General features: G+C 41.7%; 1 protein-coding gene across 2 annotated transcripts in view; it reads left to right on the forward strand.

Annotated features, from left to right (window-relative positions):
• LOC131255652 (protein PHYLLO, chloroplastic) overlaps positions 1-20120 on the forward strand; it is a 98708-nt gene that overhangs the window by 34327 nt on the left and 44261 nt on the right. For both annotated transcript variants that reach the window (XM_058256431.1, XM_058256430.1), the window contains exon 12: positions 11336-11902. In XM_058256431.1, the coding sequence (XP_058112414.1) occupies positions 11336-11902 (567 nt within the window). The remainder of the gene's footprint in view (positions 1-11335; positions 11903-20120) is intronic.

Raw genomic sequence — 20120 nt, forward strand, 5'->3', positions numbered from 1 at the left:
AGATCGATCCAGAGTTCCACGTAGGTACCATAAGATGCGCAATACTGCAGTCATATGAAGAGTTCGAGGAGCAGAAACAAATTGGCTGACAACTTGGACCGCGTAGGCAATATCAGGATGAGTCATTATTAAGTAAACCAGACTCCCAACCAAACGACGGTATAATGTGGGATCTGCAAGGAGTTCACTATCGTCACGGCCATATTGAACGTTAAGTTCCAAGGAAGTCTGAACTGTTTTCTGATCCGTTAAGGAGGCCAAGGCGAGAAGATTCTTGGTATATTTATGCTGGCTGACCAGGATTCCATGTATAGAATGCGAAAATTCAAGTCCAAGAAAGTATGTTAGATGACCTAGGTCCTTCATTTTGAAGGATGACTTCAGAACTTCCTTTAATGCTAAGATGTCAGTATCATCGCTACCAGTCAGAAGTAGGTCATCAACATAAACAAGAACAATGACGATTCCATGCTCAGAGGTGCGCAAGAATAAGGATGGATCATGACCACTTTGAGTAAAATCAGCTCCTATAACAACATCATGAAAACGTTGAAACCATGCCCGAGGGGCCTGTTTGAGACCATATAGAGCTTTCTTCAGGTGACAGACTTTATTGGCAGGGATTAAAGATCCAGGAGAAGGTTTCAAATATACTGTTTCTTGGAGGTCTCCATGAAAAAAAACATTTTTCACGTCCATCTGAGTGAGTGGCCAAGAGCGAACTGATGATACTGCCAGAAGAGTGCGAACAGTTTTCATCTTGGCCACATGAGCGAATGTCTCATCATAATCAATTTCGTGTTCCTGTTTATATCCCTGAGCGACAAGCCGAGCTTTGTATCGGTCCAATGATCCGTCAGACTTGAGCTTCACAGAATAAATCCATTTACTACCAATTAATTAGTGGTCAGGAGGTCGAGTAACAATGTCCCACATATGGTTATCATCCAATGTTGCAAGTTCTTCTGCCATAGCCTTCTTCTAACAATTATGACTGGCTGCCTGATGGTATGAAGTAGGAATAGATACAGTATCCAGGGTAGTATTCATGGCAGACATAGAGTATATCAAGCGATTAGGCTGTCGATGTTCACGAGTGGAACGACGTACCAAGATAGGATCTGGATCAGTTACAGGTACAGTAGGGAGAGTAGTAGGTGATGGATCTGTATGTGGTCGTCGGGAATAAACCTGCAATGGACAAGGAGGTAGACTTGACACAACCGGAATGTCAGGAAAAATAGTAAGACCAGGAGAGTCTGGTGTGGGCGAAGGAGGACCAGATGAATGGAAGGCAATATGCTCAAGAAAAACAACATGTCGTGATACCCGTACACGACGAGAGACTGAGTCATAGCAACGAAAACCCTTATGAGTTTCTCCAAATCCTAAGTACATACATTTTACTGATTTTGGGAAAAGTTTGTTATGTTCACGTGATGCCAAATGAACATAACATACACAACCAAAAACACGAAATGTGGAATATGTAGGAAGAGAACCGGTGAGAACAAAGTAGGGAGATTTACTATTCAGAATTGTGGTTGGCAACCGATTAATCAAGTAGACTGAATGCATCATAGCTTCTGGCCAGAAGGAACGAGGAACACTCATAGCTGTCATTAAGGTATTGGCAGTTTCAACAATATGGTGATTTTTGCGTTCAGCCACCCCATTCTATTGTGGAGTATTAAAACAGGCGGTCTGATGATTAATCCCATGACCCTGAAGATATTTACGAAAATTTGTGGAGAGATACTCTCCCCCTGAGTCAGAGCGGAGAGTTTGAATTTTTACTCAAAATTGAGTGTCCACCATAGAATGAAATATTTTGAATTTTTCAAACACCTATGACTTAGAGTGTAAAAAGTAAATCCAGGTGTAATGGGTGAAATCACCAATGAATATAACATAATATCGTAGTCCAGAGAGACATAATTGGGGAAGGACCCCAGACATCCGTATGCACCAGTTTATAAGATAAATATTGTAGTACTTAGAGGAAAGGAAATACACTTACGTTTTGAAAGGCAATAGGAAGAACAAGAATAATCCAAATCACGTTTATTAAGATAAATATTCCCTAACATGCTAGAAGAAAAGAGCTGAATCAAACGATCAGAATGTGGATGACCCAGGCGAAAGTGTCAGAGTTTTCACATTTTATTTGCCGAACAAATATCCGAGGAAGATGGAGAGAAGAAACAACGAGTTGGAGTAACAGATGGCTGAAAGTCCAGCACGTACAAACATCCATGCCGCCTACCCTTCTTAAGTACCTTCCTCATTGTTAGATCCTGCACAAAACAACAATTGACAAGAAAGATGACCAAGCAGTTATTGGATGTAAGTTGACCAACATAAATTAAATTTGAGGAGAGTTTAGGGACATGAAACACATCACGAAGGGTAAACTGGCGATGGTCAGAAGGAGAGAAAGTTAAGGAACCAACGGACCGAATGGGTAGTTTAGTGCCATCTGCAGTAGAAATAGCCTAATTGCCAGTGTAGGAATGAGTATTGCAAAGATGTGATATATCACCAGTCATATGATTTGAAGCATCGGAATCGAAGAACCACGGAGAAGATGAGGTGATACCTGACAAACCGGCCGCAGAAAGGGCCTGCACGATCTGCTGGATCATCGCAGGAGTCAAAGGTGAGGAACGACCTTCGACAGAACCAGTGGATGCAGTATCACTAATAGAAGGCTCGGAAGAAGTAGCTGTAGAAGTAGTAGAAAGAGCACCACCATGGCCACAACCTCGACCACCACGTCCACGGCCGAATGAGGATGCGTAGGCACGTGAACGACAGTCCTGAATACCATGACCAGTCCTTCGACAATATGCGCACCAATCTTTGCACTGAGCGACGACATGTCCTACTTTGTTACAACCGCGACAAGTTAAAGTAGTGGAACCACGGTTTGGTGCAGAGGTGGATACAGTAAGTGCCAGGTTAGATGGTCCCTGAGATGTCCCCTGAGAGAGGACCTGCAGTCGTTGCCTCGGCTAATAAATCATTAATAACCAAATTCATTAAAGGAGTTGGGCTACGGTTCAGAAGAGCAGCCCTGCACTTTCGTTCATTATGTGGAATATTTTAAAGTCATTTGGGAATTCTGGATCCATCATAGCCATCTCTGTCCAAATTGTAACCATTGTAGAGTAGAAAGCTTGAATACTTTTGTCACCCTGAGTAAGGTGAACCAAATCTTGTTCCAGGCGGTATAACCGAGCCACATTACTCTGTTGATATATTGTCTGGAGATGATCCCACATAGCCTTAGCAGTGCGATGTGGCGTGAGGCCAACAGCTATTGATCGATCAACCAAATCAAGAATCCAGGTAATAATCCGTCCATTTTTCATTTCCCAATCAGCCATTTTGTCGGCATCGGTGGAAGCGGGGATAGTAACAGATCCATCAATTAGTCCCCATGGACCTTGACCCTTGAGAAAACTTTGAAAGTGGATGGCCCATAGATTGTAGTTGGTGCCATCGAAACTACATCGTGGGGCCTCTGTACGGGAGTCTTTATCCATAGAGAGGACGAGATAAGAACAATGCTAAAGAAGAAAGTACCTTGCAGCCACAGATCAGAACAACAACCAGCAGGTAGGGATCGGATGTAGCAGGAGATGATGCAGATGCAACGGGAGAAGAAGAGGGAGTAGGGATCGAATGTAGGAGGAGATGATGCAACAGGCGCAGGTGCGTGCACGGGGGACGATAGGAGGTGTAGCAGGGGCGTGCGCAGGGGACGATCAAACGTGTAGCAGGGGCGTGCACAGGGGACGAGCAGACGAGCGTGGTGCGCAGGAGACGATCGGATACAGCTTGGTGCGGACAGGCCTGGGACGATCGGACAAGCGTGGTGCGGACAGAGCTTGGGACGATCGGACAGAGCTTGGTGAGGGCCGGATCTGACAGGGGAGTAGCCGGATCTGATAGGGGAGTGCCGAATCTGACAGACGGTGGTGTCGGTGATGAAGAAGATGCCGGATTAGGATCGGTGTTGCTCTGATACCATGTCAGAAAGCAAAAACAATAAAGGATTTAAGGAAAATGATTCTCCTTTGCTTTTCTGTGTATTTGAGATAACCCTGAAGGGTTGAATATATAGAGTTTTACAACGACTATACAAGGTAAAATGATAAATACAAAATCTTCTATTTATACATCATCTATCTATAAAATCGGCTATACAAGGCTTGTGGCCCGTCTAACAATATGAAGAGTCCGAGGAGCAGAAACAAACTGACTGACGACTTGGACAGCGTAGGTAATATCAGGGCGAGTCATTGTTAAATAAACCAGACTCCCAACCAAACGGCGGTATAATGTGGGCTGTGCAAGGAGATCACCATCGTCACGACCATAATGAACGTTAAGTTCTAAGGGAGTCTGAACCATCTTTTGATCCGTCAATGATGCGAAGGCGAGAAGATCCTTAGTATATTTACGCTGGCTGACCAGGATCCCACATTGAGAATGTGAAAATTCAAGCCCAAGAAAGTATGTTAGATGGCCAAGGTCTTTCATCTTGAAGGATGATTGCAGAACTTCCTTTAAAGCCGAGATACCAGTAGCATCGCTACCAGTCAGGAGTAGGTCGTTAACAAACACGGGAACAATAAAAATTCCGTGAGCAGTGGTGCGCAAAAAATAAGTATGGGTCATGACTACTTTAAGTAAAGTCAACACCTGTAACAACATCGTGAAAGTGTTGGAACCATGCCCGAGGTGCTTGTTTGAGGTCGTACAGGGCTTTCTTTAGGCTACATACCTTATTGTCAGGGATTAAAAAGCCAGGAGGAGGTTTCAAATATACTGTTTCTTGGAGGTCTCCATGAAGAAAAACACTTTTCACATCCATCTGAGCGAGTGGTTAAGAGCGAACAGATGATATTGCCAGAAAAGTACGAACAGTTTTCATCTTAGCCACGGGATCGAATGTCTCATCATAATTAATTCCGTGTTCCTGTTTATATCCTTGAGCAACAAGCCGAGCCTTGTATCGATCCAATGATCCGTTAGACTTGAGCTTGATAGAATAAATCCATTTGCTACTAATTATTTGTTGGTCAGTGGGTCGAGTGACAATGTCCCACGTATGATTATCATCCAATGCTACAAGTTCTTCTGCCATTTCCTTCTTCCATCAATCATGAGTGGCTGCCTGAGGGTGTGAAGTAGGAATAGAGACAGTATCCAGAGTAGCATTCATGGCAGACATAGAGCATATCAAGCGATCAGGTTGTCAAGGAACATAAACGAAACGACGTATCAAGGGGGATTCTGGATCGGCAACAGGTACAGTAAGGGGAGCAATAGGAGGTGGATCTGTACGTGTTTGTTGTGAGTAAACCTGCAACGGACGAGGGAGTGTACTTGAGGTAAAAGGAATGTCAGGAAAAGTGGTAAGACCAAGAGAGTTAGGTGCGGGTAGAGGAGGAACAAATGAATGAAAGGCAATATGCTCAAGAAAAACAACATGTCGTGATACCCGAAGACGATGAAAAATCTGATCATAACATCGAAAACCCTTCTGAGTTTCGCCAAATCCCAAGTACATACATTTGACTGATTTTGGGGAGAGTTTGTTATATCCATGTGATGCCAGGTGAACATAACAGACACAACCAAAAACACGAAATGTGGAATATGTAGGAAGGAAGCCGGTGAGAACAAAGAAGGGAGATTTACTTTTCAAAACTTTGGTTGGCATTCGGTTAATCAAGTAGATGGAATGCAACATAGCTTCCGCCCAGAAAGAACGAGGAACACTTATAGCTGTCATCAGGGTATTGGCAGTTTCAACAATATGGCGACTTTTTCGTTCAGCCACCCCATTCTATTGTGGAGTATCAGAATAGGTGGTTTGATGAATAATCCCATGATCCTGAAGATATGTCCGAAACGATGTTGAGAGATATTCTCCCCCTGAGTCAGAATGGAGAGTTTGAATTTTTAACCGAAATTGAGTGTCCACCATAGAATGAAATATCTTGAATTTTTCAAAAACCAGTGAATTAGAGTGCAGAAAGTAAATCCAAGTGTAACATGTGAAATCATCAATGAATATAACATAATATCTTAATCCAGAGAGTGACAGAATTGGTGATAGACCCCAGACATTCGTATGCACTAGTTCAAACATAGATGATGAATTGGTAGTACTTAGAGGAAAGGGAATACACTTACTTTGAAAGACGACAGGAAGAACAAGAAAAATCTAAACTACTTTTATTAAGAGAAATATTCCCTAACATGCAAGAAGAAAATAACTGAATCAACCGATCTGAATGTGGATGACCCAGGCGACAGTGCCAGAGTTTCCACATTTTATTTGCTGAACAAATATCTGAAGAAGATGGAGAAAAGAAACAACGAGCCGGAGTCACAGATGGGTCAAAATCCAGCATGTACAGACGACCATGCCGCCTACCCCTCCCAAGTACCTTCCCCGTTGCTAGATCCTGCATAAAACAACAGTTTGGAAGAAATATGACCAAGCAGTTATTGGATGTAAGTTGACCAATAGAATTAAATTCGAGGAGAGTTTAGGGACATGAAACACATCATGAAGGGTGAACTGGTGTGGTTGAGGGAGAGAAAATCAATGAACTAACGGACTGAAGGGGTAGTCTAGTGCCATCTACAGTAGAAATAGCTTGAGTTCCGGTGTAGGGACGAACGTCGCAAAGATGTGATACGTCACCAGTCATATGATTGGAAGCACCCAAATCGAAGAACCATATAGAAGATGAGGATATACCTTACATACCGCCAGTAGAAAGGGCCTCCACGATCTGCTGAAGCATCGTAGGAGTCAAAGGAGAGGAAGGTCCTTTAGCAGAAGTAGGAGATGCAGTATTACTAACAGAAGGCTCGGAAGTAGTGGCAGAAGTAGTAGAAAGAGCACGATCACGGCCATGACCTCGACCACCACGTCCACGACCGAAAGAGGAAGCATAGGCACGTGAATGACAATTCTGAATACCATGACCAGTCCGTCGACAATAAGCACACCAATCTTTGCACTGAACGATGACATGTCCCACTTTGTTGCAACCGCGACAAGTTAAAGGAGTCGAACCACAATGTGGTGCAGATGTGGATATAGCGAGTACCAGATCAGATGGTCCCTGAGTTGGGGACGGGGGAGAGAGAACTTGCAGTCGTTGTTCCTCAGCTAATAAATCATTAATAACCGAATTCAAGGAAGGAGTTGGGCTACGGTTTAGGAGAGCAGCCCTACAATGCTCAAATTCCAGAAGCAGTTTCATAAGAAACTGTCGAACTAGCGCATTATCGCACATTGTTTGGAATATCTTAAAGTCATGAGGAAATTCCAGATCCATCATAGCCATTTCCGTCCAAATTGCAATAATTGTAGAGTAGAAAGATTGAATACTTTTGTCAACCTGAGTAAGGTGAACCAAATCTTGTTCCAGGCGGTATAACCGAGCCACATTACTCTGTTGATAAATTGTCTGAAGATGCTCCCACATTGCCTTAGCAGTGCGATGGGGCGTGAGGCCAACAACTATTGACCGATCGACCGAATCGAGAATCCAAGTAATAATCTATCCATTTTTAATTGCCCACTTAGCCATTTTTTTAGTATCTATGGAAGGGGGGACAGTAACAGATCCATCAATGAGTCCCCACAAACCACGTCCCTGGAGGAAACTCCGAAAGTGGATAGCCCATAGATTGTAGTTGGTACCATCGAAACTACAACGTGGGGCGTCTTTGTCCATAGATCTGAATTGATGGAAACCAAACCAAGGAAGGAGATACCTTGCAGCAGAAGGGCTGGTCGCAGCTACGACAATAGAGCAGCAACAGCAGGGATGGTTGGACGCAGCAACAGGGGTGGTCAGACGTAGCAGAGGTGGCCGGAGTAGTAACAGGGGTGACCGGACGCAGCAACTGGGGTGGTCGGACACAGTAGGGACGGTCGGACGTAGCAGTAGGGTTGGCCAGAGCAGCAGAGGTTGCCGGATGCAGCAGTAGGGGTGGCCGGACGCAGTAGTAGGGGTGGCCGGACGCAGTAGGGGTGGCTAGACGCAGCAGCAAGATGGTCGGATGGGCTGTATGACGCTGCAGGGGTGGTCAGACAGGGCTGTGCAACACGGCAGGGGCTGGATCGGTCAGGAGGTGGTGCCGGTGACGAAGGGGGTGCCAGATTTGGATTAGTATGACTTTGATACCATGTAAACAGTGAAAACAGAGAGAAGCCAATAGGTTTTCTGTATTTTAGACAACCCTAAGGGGTTGAATATATAGAGATTATAGTCAGCCATACAAGGAAAATAATAAAATCAGAATCCTTTACCTATGGAAATGAACTATACAAGGTATACAAGGTATACAAGGCATGTGGCCGGTCTAACAAGACAAATTCCAAACCAAAGAGTCCTCTGCTGCTCCTTGAGATGGATAGAGGCCCTACAAATGAGACAACAAGGTCGTTAGGGCGTCTATTTCTAAATCAAGCATTTTCCTCCTAAGAGGAGGGGTCCACGCACCATTCCCCCCCCCCAAAGAGAAGCACTCAGCTACTGAGATGTGAATGTTAGGACTGAGAGAGGCCTAATAGATTCGCAGTTGCCCAAAACTAATCTCAATTTATTCAGCACTTTTGGGGCAGATTTGGCAATCCCACAAGAGAAAAGATGAAATGACAGTGAGGAAGCTCAGCAGTCCTCTAGTCTTATACTAGAGATCAGTTCACCACTCTCCTCCTCAACATATTACATTAGAGAAACAAGAGAACTTGCTCAAAGAAAATATCATTCAACTGTCTTATTTCATTGGGCCTATGCCTTATTTATAATGAATGTTTACAAGATTTCCTCATTGAGAAAATCTCTAGCATATTCTAAGGAATCCAAAAATAGAATTCCATGTGAGCCAAGATTTGGAAATAAGAAAAACCCTTAAACATGAAAATCTAATAATACTTATTTCTAACATAGAGATATTTTTCTAACATAGAAATATGAAAGCAAGGAAATTAGGAACAAGCTAAAAAAGGAAATTGGGCCTTTTATTGTGCACACGTGTGGAGTGTGCATGTGTGGGATGTGGCACAATACATGAGCTGATTATGCAAAGAACCTCTTTTTTCCAGAGATCAAGCCAAATCCCTATTAACTGAACTAGAACAACAGCTCCCTTAAGAGAGCAATCAGTCCCTTGTTGAATCCTAGTAATTGAGCCTTCAGTAATAGGAAGGCAAGCTTCCTTCAATCTTTCAGTGTGGATGTGAGGCATCACTACTAACCGCTGAGCATGAGGGGTTTAAAGGAGAACTTGTTTTTTAGCAAATCCCATCTGCGACCAGCCCATATGGCCAGCTGCCAACTTGAGACAGAATCTGAGCTGACAGTGAGAACATATGATTGATCAGGAGATTTCCGCTGCTCCTCAACAATATCGGAGTCAGTTATCACTACCTCCCTACCTCCTGCATTCACTATTCTGCTGCATGATATTCCATTGGGGCTGCCTTTAGAGCTTCCAATTGAGCCATCACTGATGCTTTCCATCTGGTATGGATGTCATTACCACATCCCTATTTGATGACCCACTCCTTTCACCACCTTGCAAGATCAATTTCCCCTTCTGCTGGACTTTCTGCAGCCTCTTTCCTCCCATTGCTGACTGGTTGTTCCAATTACACTAGATAAGCTCCAGGCTTCCTTGCCCTGATCTTTCTTCTGCTAATAGGTCCATGCATAAAATGGCTGCCTTAGCTTCAGTTTTTGCTGCAAATCTTACAAAAGAATAACCGCTCCTGAACCCTGTTTTATGATCCACCGGTATTGCTACACCTGTGATCTCCTGGATCGTCTGAAATTCCATTGAGGTTCTATATTCAATTCCTCCAGAAAATTATCAATGAACACCATGCAAATCTCGCAACCCTGAGCTCTTTTCTTAAGATTCGACCTACAATTACCCACTGGATTCCATTCACCTTCCTCCATTGGACCCAACAACCTCCTTTTGGGTCCCTAATCCCAATTTGAAGCTCCCTGCCTTATATTGGCAGTTTGCAGCTTTAACAACATATGGCCAGACCATCTTAATCTCTCCATCATTTTACTTTCTACTGGGCCTACTCATAAAATGCTTCTGATGTCCTTATTTTTAATTCCTTTCTAGCCTTTCGCACATCGTCGTCCACATCTACATAAAACTCATCTTCTGCTTACGTTGCCTCCTAATTGCACCACATTTCACTATAGAGCAAATTCAGTCGAATAGTTTCTTATAAAACTTACGTAAAGTTTCACTAGCAGCCGGTTACCAGATAACACTCCAAAAGGCTCTCCCCCACTTCATCCACCAAGACTCAACTCTCTCTCTCCATCTTTTTAAATTATAGAGCCAAAGTAATACACACATTGCTTTGATGAATGTCTTGACTGCTAATTTTATCTAATCACCTCTGTGGTTAGTTCATTATAAATAAAATGCAAAAATTGTCTCGAGTCTTGACGTCCCACAAAACAATATAAATTCCTACATGTTCGACAGTAATGGGCTCTATATTCAGGCACTATTTACACTGACCCTTTTGATAGACACACTGTTTCTTTCTTCTTTGGTAATACAATATTACTAAGTTGTACAATTATATACCAAAAATTAGACAACAGGTGCATCTATCAAATAGGTCAGGGGTAAGTATCAAGTTCTATAATGTCATCCATGTAGACAACGTAGAACTAAATAATGTTTATTGCTTGGTTTATATTTTAGTTCATTATGCCCCTGGTGACTGTTGTGGTTTACTTGGTTTACATTTCAGTTCATTTTGTTACTTGTAACTGATTTGGGTTGTAATTTCATGAAACACAATGCTGTTAGGATTGTGATTGCCTCTCTCTCATTCTTTTCTGTTTTCCCCACAAATAAACTTTCAATTCAATATCCACTAAAACCGTCATCTTTTATATAGCAGTTTATCATTTGCATGAGGTGCCATAAATAGTTCAAAAGTTGGATTTCATAATTCAACTTTTGATTTCCAAATCTAATCATATGTAAATGTATTCCTATTGACCTTACCGAGATTCTGCAATGGATGAGCTTTCAGGGTTGGTACTTAGATTTGTGCAATTTCCTTGGACTCATTCTTTGATGTTTATGGTTGCGATATTTGAAAGTTGCATCATTTGCTTCATAAAAGTGGTCTGGGTGATAGAAATGAATGACCGAGGTTCAATTGAAATGATGCTCTTTACTACAATGTCTAATTGCACGTCTCATAATTTTTGTTCAATCACTCATACACCTGATGGGATTTTAGGTCAATCATTTTGGCTCATTCGTGAGATACTTCTTCAGTCTTCCTCCACCCAGTGATAACATTCCGGCGAGGATGGTACTCACGACAGTTGACTCCGCCGTGTATAGAGCAACACAAACACCATCCGGCCCTGCACATATTAACTGCTCTTTTAGAGAACCATTGGAAGATTCTCCAAGGGAGTGGACATCGAGCTGTTTGAAAGGACTAGATTTGTGGATGTCAAAGATAGAACCATTCACTAAATACACCAGACTGGAACATTTTTATGCATCTAATGATGTTCATGAACAAGTTGCAGAGGCTCTGGAAATGATTCAACATGCTAATCGGGGGCTTTTAGTTCTTGGTGCTATCCACACAGACGATGAAATATGGGCAGCTGTTCTCTTGGCTAGGCACCTCTTCTGGCCAGTTGTAGCTGATATCTTGTCAGGTCTGCGGTTGCGAAAAGTTTTAAATTTGTTTCCTGAAATTGAAAAGAATTTTCTATTCGTGGATCATTTGGATCATGCAATGCTCTCAGAATCAGTTAGGAGTTGGACAAAGCCAGATGTGATTGTTCAGGTATGCTTTCATGATGCCCATTTTTTGCATTACATCACAACATTGATGATGCTTCTTCCAGGAGACAGTCCAGACTTTTATTTTATTTTATTTGTTTCTGATGAGTAGATTGGCCAGTGTTGGACTAGATTTCTATGTAGGGATTTCTCTCCTTGACTGGTCTCTTTTATTTTTCCTTTTTATTTTTTATTTTTTGTGCTGAGTGCTCCCATGTTTCTCTTTTTATTGAATATCACTAGTAATATCGAGATCTGGTTCAACTGCTTTTTACATCCATATAACACATTTACCATCTTCCAAAACCTTGTTTGCAGACCATTTTTCCACAAGGCTTCTTACACAGAAGCACTTAACTGTCTACAAGGGCCTGTTTGGATGCCTGGTTGAACCCACTACAAATATATTTGCATAAAGCTACTGGGGTTTTATCACACAATCTTTCTTCTTCTTCTTCTTCTTCTTCTTCTTCTTCTTCTTCTTCTTTTTTTCTTTTCTTTTTTTTTTCTTTTTTCTTTTTTGTTTTTTTCTCCTTTCCTTCTCCTCTTTTCTTTTCTTGTATCGTTTTTTTGGAAAGATAATGTATTTTATTAAATACCACAGCAAGAAACAAGAGCGATAGCCAAAGTGGGAGGTGGTCATCTTTATCAAAAAAGTCCATTCGATTGGGAGAAATTTTAGAAAATCTTGAAATGATCCTTTTTCCAAAAAAATACATTGTGGGGCTTGAAACTCACCTTAAACGAGCCTAGAAAAATCCACAAAAATCACCATAAATATTCTAAAATCAAGATCTTTTAAACCATACCCTTCATAGTCTACAGGTCCAATGTTAGCCATATGGACATTGAAATTAGCAGTGTATGATAGCCATGAACAAAACCATAATCAAAATCCGATCTCTCATTGACTGATACTGAGTAGAAGATTGGACAAGAACAAGGAGGAAAATAGAAGAAGAAAGAGGAAAATAAAGAAGAAGAAACATCTAGGGCTACTGTTGTTACACAACTCCACACATATATAAAACATATGGTACTATGCAACTCCACCCCTTCCACACAGATATATAACATATGGTACTCCGGCAGAGTATACACAACTATGCATAACATATGGTACTCCGACAAAGTATACACAACTATGCACACACACAAAAAAAAAAAAAGAAGAAGAAGAGGAAAATAGATCCTTTTGACTTGTACATATATATTCTCAATAGGTTACATCAAGTCGGGGTCATCCCATCGACCCTACACCAAAGAGTCAATTACATATCCACAGACAAGCTTCGTTCTTGCTGAGTCTGAACTAGTCTTTCCTTCCTATCCTACAAATGCCTAGGAGCCTGATATCCTAGTCATAGACATACAACACTTAAACAAAGACATTTCTTACCATTGTTCGAATTTAAAGCTATAAACTTTATACCATCCCTTGTCCCCTTAGTCCTGACTATATGTTATCCAAGGTATCCCAAAACAGTTATGCAACGATAACGGTGGTAATCGTTATGCGTTACAGGGTCGTAACAACAGTTATAGAAAAATTGACCCTAGTCAAATTCATGAGTGCTCGAGTCATCATCTTGATGGGAAGCCGAAGCACACTCTGGAGGATAAGTTGTAAGTGTTGATGCTCTCAGAACCACTAGATGAAAAACTCGATAAGGACAAGGGGGAAGAGGTGCTCCAATCGACTGGACCAAGTCCAAATCCCATCAAGCAAGCGCCAACCTGATGGACTTAAACGCACAGAGACGATCTAAGAGGGGATGAATTGGGCTTGGACTTTGAGCTTGAGAAAACTTGGGAATGATGGGGTTGGGACATAGGCCACCTAAAGGAGAAAAGCGAAAAAGGAGGTAAGGGTGGGGGCGAGAGTGACAATGTTGGGAGGATGATGATGACTTCGCATACACCCTAGTCAGATTCATCAGTGTTAGATCTTGATGAGAAGTTGGAGCCCACTCTAGAGGACAAGCTGCAAGAAATGAGGATCTTCGAACCAATGGATTGAAAACTTGACAATGACAAGGTGGAAGAGCTACCTCCAATAGTTTTTGTAGAAGTTGTAGACAGAGATGAGAGAGGAGGAAAAGTTGAGAGAGCTCAAAACGTGAGCAGCCTCTTTTTCTTATTCTGTTTATATGTAGGATTTCCCCTATTTACAAATTACATCATAACCCCTTAATAAATATAAAATTACACATAAGACTCTACTTTGCATATTTACAGCTAAACCCTTACATAACAAATAAATGTTCCAACACTCCCCTTCAAGTTGGTGTATGAATATCTGTCATACCCAATTTGCTCGAAATCTATTGCAACATAGGAGAACTGAGCGCCTTTATGAAAATGCCAGCTAATTGCTCAGTTGATTTGACGAATGGAGTGAACAACATTCTACAAGAAATCTTCTCTTGAATGAAATATAGATCTACTTCAATATGCTTCGTCCTTTCATGGAAGACCAAATCAGATGCAATGTGGATGACAACTTGGTTATCACAGTAGAGAGGAGTAGAAGAGTTGATAGGGAAACCAAACTCTACCATAATATATATCAACCGTAGAATCTCACAAGTTCCCTGAGCCATAGCCCGATATTCTGCTTCCTCACTGGATCTAGATACCACTGACTGTTTTTTACTTCTCCAAGTCACCAAATTACCTCCAACAAAGGTATAATATCCAGAAGTTGGCTTTCTGTCAGTTGGACACCCTGCCCAGTCAGCATAAGAATATCCAGTAATATGAACATGTCCATGATTAGCATAGAGAATATCACATCCTGGACAAGATTTCAAGTATCTTAGTATACAGTATACAACATCAAGATGTGGTGATTTCGGCGAATGCATGAACTTGCTAACAACGCTCACAGCCTGAGTGATATCTGGCCTTGTAATAGTTAAGCAGATCAGCTTCCCAACCAATCTTTGATACATGCCGGGGTCTGTCAGACTATCACCCTCAGATTCATGTAAAGAATGCTTTTAATCCATAGGAGATAAGGTAGGATGAGTACCAAGCTTACCAGTCTCATTTAGCTAGTCTAGAGTGTATTTTCTCAGAGATATAAAGATACCCATGGATGAACAGGCAAATTCAATCCCTAAGAAGTATCGGAGAGGACCAAGGTCCTTAATTTCAAATTCCTCACTCAACATCTGTTTGAAATGTTCTATAAAGTCCAAATAATCTCCAGTGACGATTATATCATCCACATAAACGAGTATAATGGTTCGGCTCTCTTGCCAAGTTTGAACAAACACAGTATGATCCGACTGGCATTGCTTAAAGCCAAATGAGAGAACTGCATAACTGAACCAGGCAAACCACACTCTTGGAGATTGTTTGAGGCCATAAAGAGCCTTTTTCAGCTTACAGACTTTCCAAGATGAAAACCAGGGGGAAGATCCATATAAAGTTCTTTAGTTAGATCCCCATGAAGGCATTCTTAATGTCTAGTTGATATAATGGCCAGGAAAGATTGGCTGCTAAGGAGATGATTAGGAGAACTGAGTTCAATTTGGCCACATGAGAGAAGGTCTCATTATAATCAACACCATAATTCTACATGTACCCTTTAGCAACTAAACGCGCCTTGTAACGTTCAATAGATCCATTAGCCCGATACTTGATAAAATACACCCACTCGCACCCATAGTATGCTTACCCGCAGGTAAGGAAACAAGATCCCACGTGTCATTCTTATCAAGGGTAGCCATTTCTGCCTCCATCGCTTGCTTCCATGTAGGAACTGCAACTGCCTTAACAACTGATTTGGGAATAGAGGAAGAGATGGCAGCAAGGAAAGCACGATATGTAGGAGAGACAGAGTCATAAGAAACAAACTTAGAAATAGGATGAAAAGTTAGATAATGGCTACTAGTACGGGAAGCAATAGGAGAGGATGGATGAGTAATGAAAGTGGGACTGAGCGAATTACCCGATGTAGGAAGAGGAGCTACTGGGAGCATTGCTGGTTGTCTTGACTTTCTACAAATCTACTTAGGCACCTCAGGAGGAGGAACAGACTAGTCACTAACCACAGGCATAGGTAAAGCAGCATGTGGGGCAACTAAATCCAGAGGATTAGACATGGTAGAGAGAAAATGACGATCTTCAAAGAATGTGACATCCATCAATACAAAATACCTTTTAGTCATAACACTTATAGCCTTTGTGCTGAAGAGAGTACCCAAGGAAGATGCATTTGATGGAATGATTGGAATACTTGTCTCGGGATGGACCCAGAGAGTAAACAAAACAACTACACCCAAAAACCTTGGGAGGAATACCAAAAAGAGAACAACCATGCTTAAGTGTATGAAAATGAGTCTTGCCATTTAAGACATGAGAAGGCATTAATTAAACAGCAAGAAGTCAACAAAGCAACAAACTAGTATGATTTAGGAACTTTCATTCCAATCAAACGAGAGCCAGTAACTTCCAGAAGATGACGATTCTTGTGCTTAGCCACTCCATTTTGTTGTGGAGTGTAAGCACATGAAAACCGATGAAGAATGCCATTTTCCTAAAGATAAGATGTGAAACTTTGGGATATATACTCGCCACCATTATCAAACTGAATGGACTGAATATTGCAATCATATTGAGTCTTAATCAATTGATGAAATGACTTAAACATTTGTAGAAATTCGTGACGTTGTTTCATCAAATAAAGTAACACGTGAAAAATCATCAATGAAAGTCACAAAGTATGGAAAAGCATCAATCGAAGTAACAACGTTGGGACCCTAAATATTAGAATGTATTAAAGCGAACATTTTATCAGAGCGATGTGAAAGTGCAGGAAATGACGTCCGAACATGCTTGCTAAACTGACACGTTCCACATTGGAAAGAAACATTATTCAACTTATTAAACTTAGGAAGAAAAAATTGCAAAGTCTTGAAAGACACATGACCACGTTGCACATGCCATAAGGCAGCTGACTCCTGACTAGACTCAAAACAATGAGAAACAAAAGTAAAAGAACTTGGTGAAGCATCACTCCTAGTAGACAGCTCCCCCTAATGTAGAAAGTAGAGACTACCGCGCTAAAGGCCCACACCAATAGTCCTCTTCGTATTCAAGTCTTGAAAGATGCAATGAGAATGGAAGAAATCAGACAACATTTGAGGCCTTTTGTAAGGCAATGAACATAGATCAAATTTGTACGAAATTTAGGAACATAGAGAACATTAGACAAGATGAGATTAGGAGAAAAAGACAGAGTCAAAGGATTCATGTCCCATCAGCTGGACATACTAGACGGTTGCAAGTAGAGGAACAAGATGGAATAAGACAAGTGTGCTCACCCTTCATATGATTTGATGCCCTTGAATCAATAATCCAGGTTGTGGGAGTGGAAGAGGCATGGAGTGCAGTACCTGTGGTTGCAACAAAGGAGGAAGCAGATGGTTGTGAAGCAGAAGAGGCATAAGGCAAGAACTGGGTCTGAAGCATTCGAAGGCGCTGAAGATCCATAAAATCAGCCCTAGTCATGATAATTGTGTCCAATTGATCGAAGATAGGAGAGATGTCAAGAGCAAGACCACCAGAAGAGTCAGATATGGTCTCGATCTCATCAGAAGCAGCAAATGCTCGGGACATGGTGAAACCCGAAAGGGTCCCATGGGAAAAAATGACAGGCAAACTAGACGGTGAAAATCCAAATGGGCATTGTGGGTAAATTTGGTCAAGGGAAAGAAAGGGAAAAGAAAAAAGCCATGAAGCACATATCGAGGAAGCAGGCAACCTCGAATATTGCAAAGATGGTAGCTGCATTTCAGGAATATACCCAACTCCGCCCAAAGGTTTCCAATGTGCAAAACCTTAAGAAAATTGAAGTCTCCAATAATCGACTCAGAAACCAAAAATGACCGTAGGCTGACTCAAGTGTCAGATTCCCACATCCCATCCTAGGCAACATACAAATTTGAACCATAGACACACAGGCAGACATGGCATGGTAGTTTGTGCAAAATGTTCCTTTAATCTTTTCAATTAAAGCTGTACAATATAGAATTACACAAGTCACATACATTCAAATCACAAGCTACACACAAGTACATGTACAGAAGAAAACAAATCCCCTCTCATAATGGAAATCACCGCAAACTTAGGCACTTCTTAGAAGCGCCAATCATCTCCACCTTTCCCATGAATTGAATAGATAAATCTCTTTCCCTCTGCCCTAACTTCTCAACCCTTTTGAAACTCCTTAACCTTTTTTCTTAGGTGATCTCTCTCCTCCTGCAATTGTTGAAGCTCCTCCTATAGAAGGTCTCACGCTATAGTCATATCTCGCTCTTCTAACTTCAGGGTTGCTATCTAATCTACCTAACTCTTGCACCAATAAGTGTGATACCTCGACAAGAAGGTGACCATGCGTCAATGCTAAGAAATCAAGATCAACATATGGCCTACTAGAGGCATCAGGTGACCGTGGTACAACTATGATACTTGAAGGGGAGGAAAATGAAAGGTCCAACCTATCGCTAACTCCACCATCATCAACCAATTGCCAACTCGGAAGTTCTCAAACAACCGCCTACTTGACAACCCAATGATTATATGCTCAGTCGTGGATGGAGTATCCAGAAGCTCGACTCACAGCATAATCCTATTGAAGCAGCTGGACCAAATGGCTCGAATCTTCACTCGAAACCGGTGAGCGCGATGCGGGAAATAGGAGTGGCCAACTCCAGAATACGTGAAAAGGGGCATGTCCTGGAGATACCCAAATTAACATAGAAATTGAATCGGATGGTAAGAAAAGTACTCCTAAAGTCCCACTAGAAGAAAGGAGTGCGATATGAAGTGCAAATGACTAGGATCTGATGAAGCCATAGGGCCTCTGAGCGAACATCCCAACTCTCCAACCAACATAACATATGATGGTATAACTCCTTGCTTGTGCCTACCATGGGAGGAAGGAATGTTAGGAGCATGGGTAGGACGTTAGCGTGGTGAATGTAAGGCCATGACAAGGTCATGCCAAGATTCTGCTTGAGTTAGACTTGCTCATAGAAGGTGTTAGTAAAAGAAAAACCATAATTGGACAATAAAGGAATCTAGAAGAGGCCACAATGCATACCTAGAGGTGAAAGCAAGGAGAAAACGATTCTCCACTGGTTTTCTATATTTTAGACAATCCTAAAAGGTTGAATATATAGAGATATACAACATCTATACAAGGAAAAAGATAAAATCAGAATCAACTATACAAGGAAAAAGATAAAATTAGAATCAATTATCTATACATGGAAACAAGACACGTTTCCTGTCTAACAAAAGGAGGCACAATAACCCCACAAGGCACGCGTATGACCCGATGTGCAAGCAATCAGACCATGAAAAGTCTCAGCGAACATGCTCGTCACAACATTTCGGCAATACATAATCAGCGAAGAACCTCCAAGGGAGCCATCAAGGACAACTATCACCAAGTCCAAGAGTGAGAGAAAAAAGAAAAGAAGGGAACACCCAACCTATCGATGAGCCATACACTTAGCCAGCCCAAGTCACCTAAACGGTCCTGATCAAGTGGAGTAGGTTTGAGATCTAAGATCCCTGACCAGATTTTTACTAAGAAGATTTCCCCCATCATATCTCTAACCTTGCATGATTCTCCTGTGGCTCATCATTGCATTTGCTTTTACGCTGTCATATCCCCCTCTCATACAACCCCTCGCCTACATTTATATTCTTTTGTTGATCAATCTTGCCCAGTGTATGCTTTGTGCCCAACTGTACTAATAGATCCTGCCTCATCAGAAGTAGAGCATCAATCTTATTGGTCTTTCCTTTATTTTCAGCAATAACAATCTCCTCAAGCATGATCGATGCTGAGTGCATCATCTATGCAATCATGGTTGGAGTCGAGTAATAATCTCTAGAGCTCAATAATCCACAAAAATCCTTAAATCCCACAAGGTAGAGCCCACACGTCAGTGTGAGTACAAAAGGATGCCTAACCCCTTCTTTGTCACCGAGGCCCTTACTCAGAATCTCTAGAGACCAACCAACCACAAGAGTCATGTAAGTTGGTGAATCTTCGATTCTTCGGCTCATTGTGATTCTATAGTATCGAGCTAGCCATAGATTCTGAGTTCATTCGGCTAATGGTGACTCCAAGTCAACTCATACTGTTTGCAATTCATCATAAACCCCACCACAACCCGCAAATACACATGTTGGGAAGA

The sequence above is a fragment of the Magnolia sinica genome, chromosome 9 (genome assembly GCF_029962835.1).
Source record: "Magnolia sinica isolate HGM2019 chromosome 9, MsV1, whole genome shotgun sequence".
Lineage (NCBI taxonomy): Eukaryota > Viridiplantae > Streptophyta > Magnoliopsida > Magnoliales > Magnoliaceae > Magnolia > Magnolia sinica.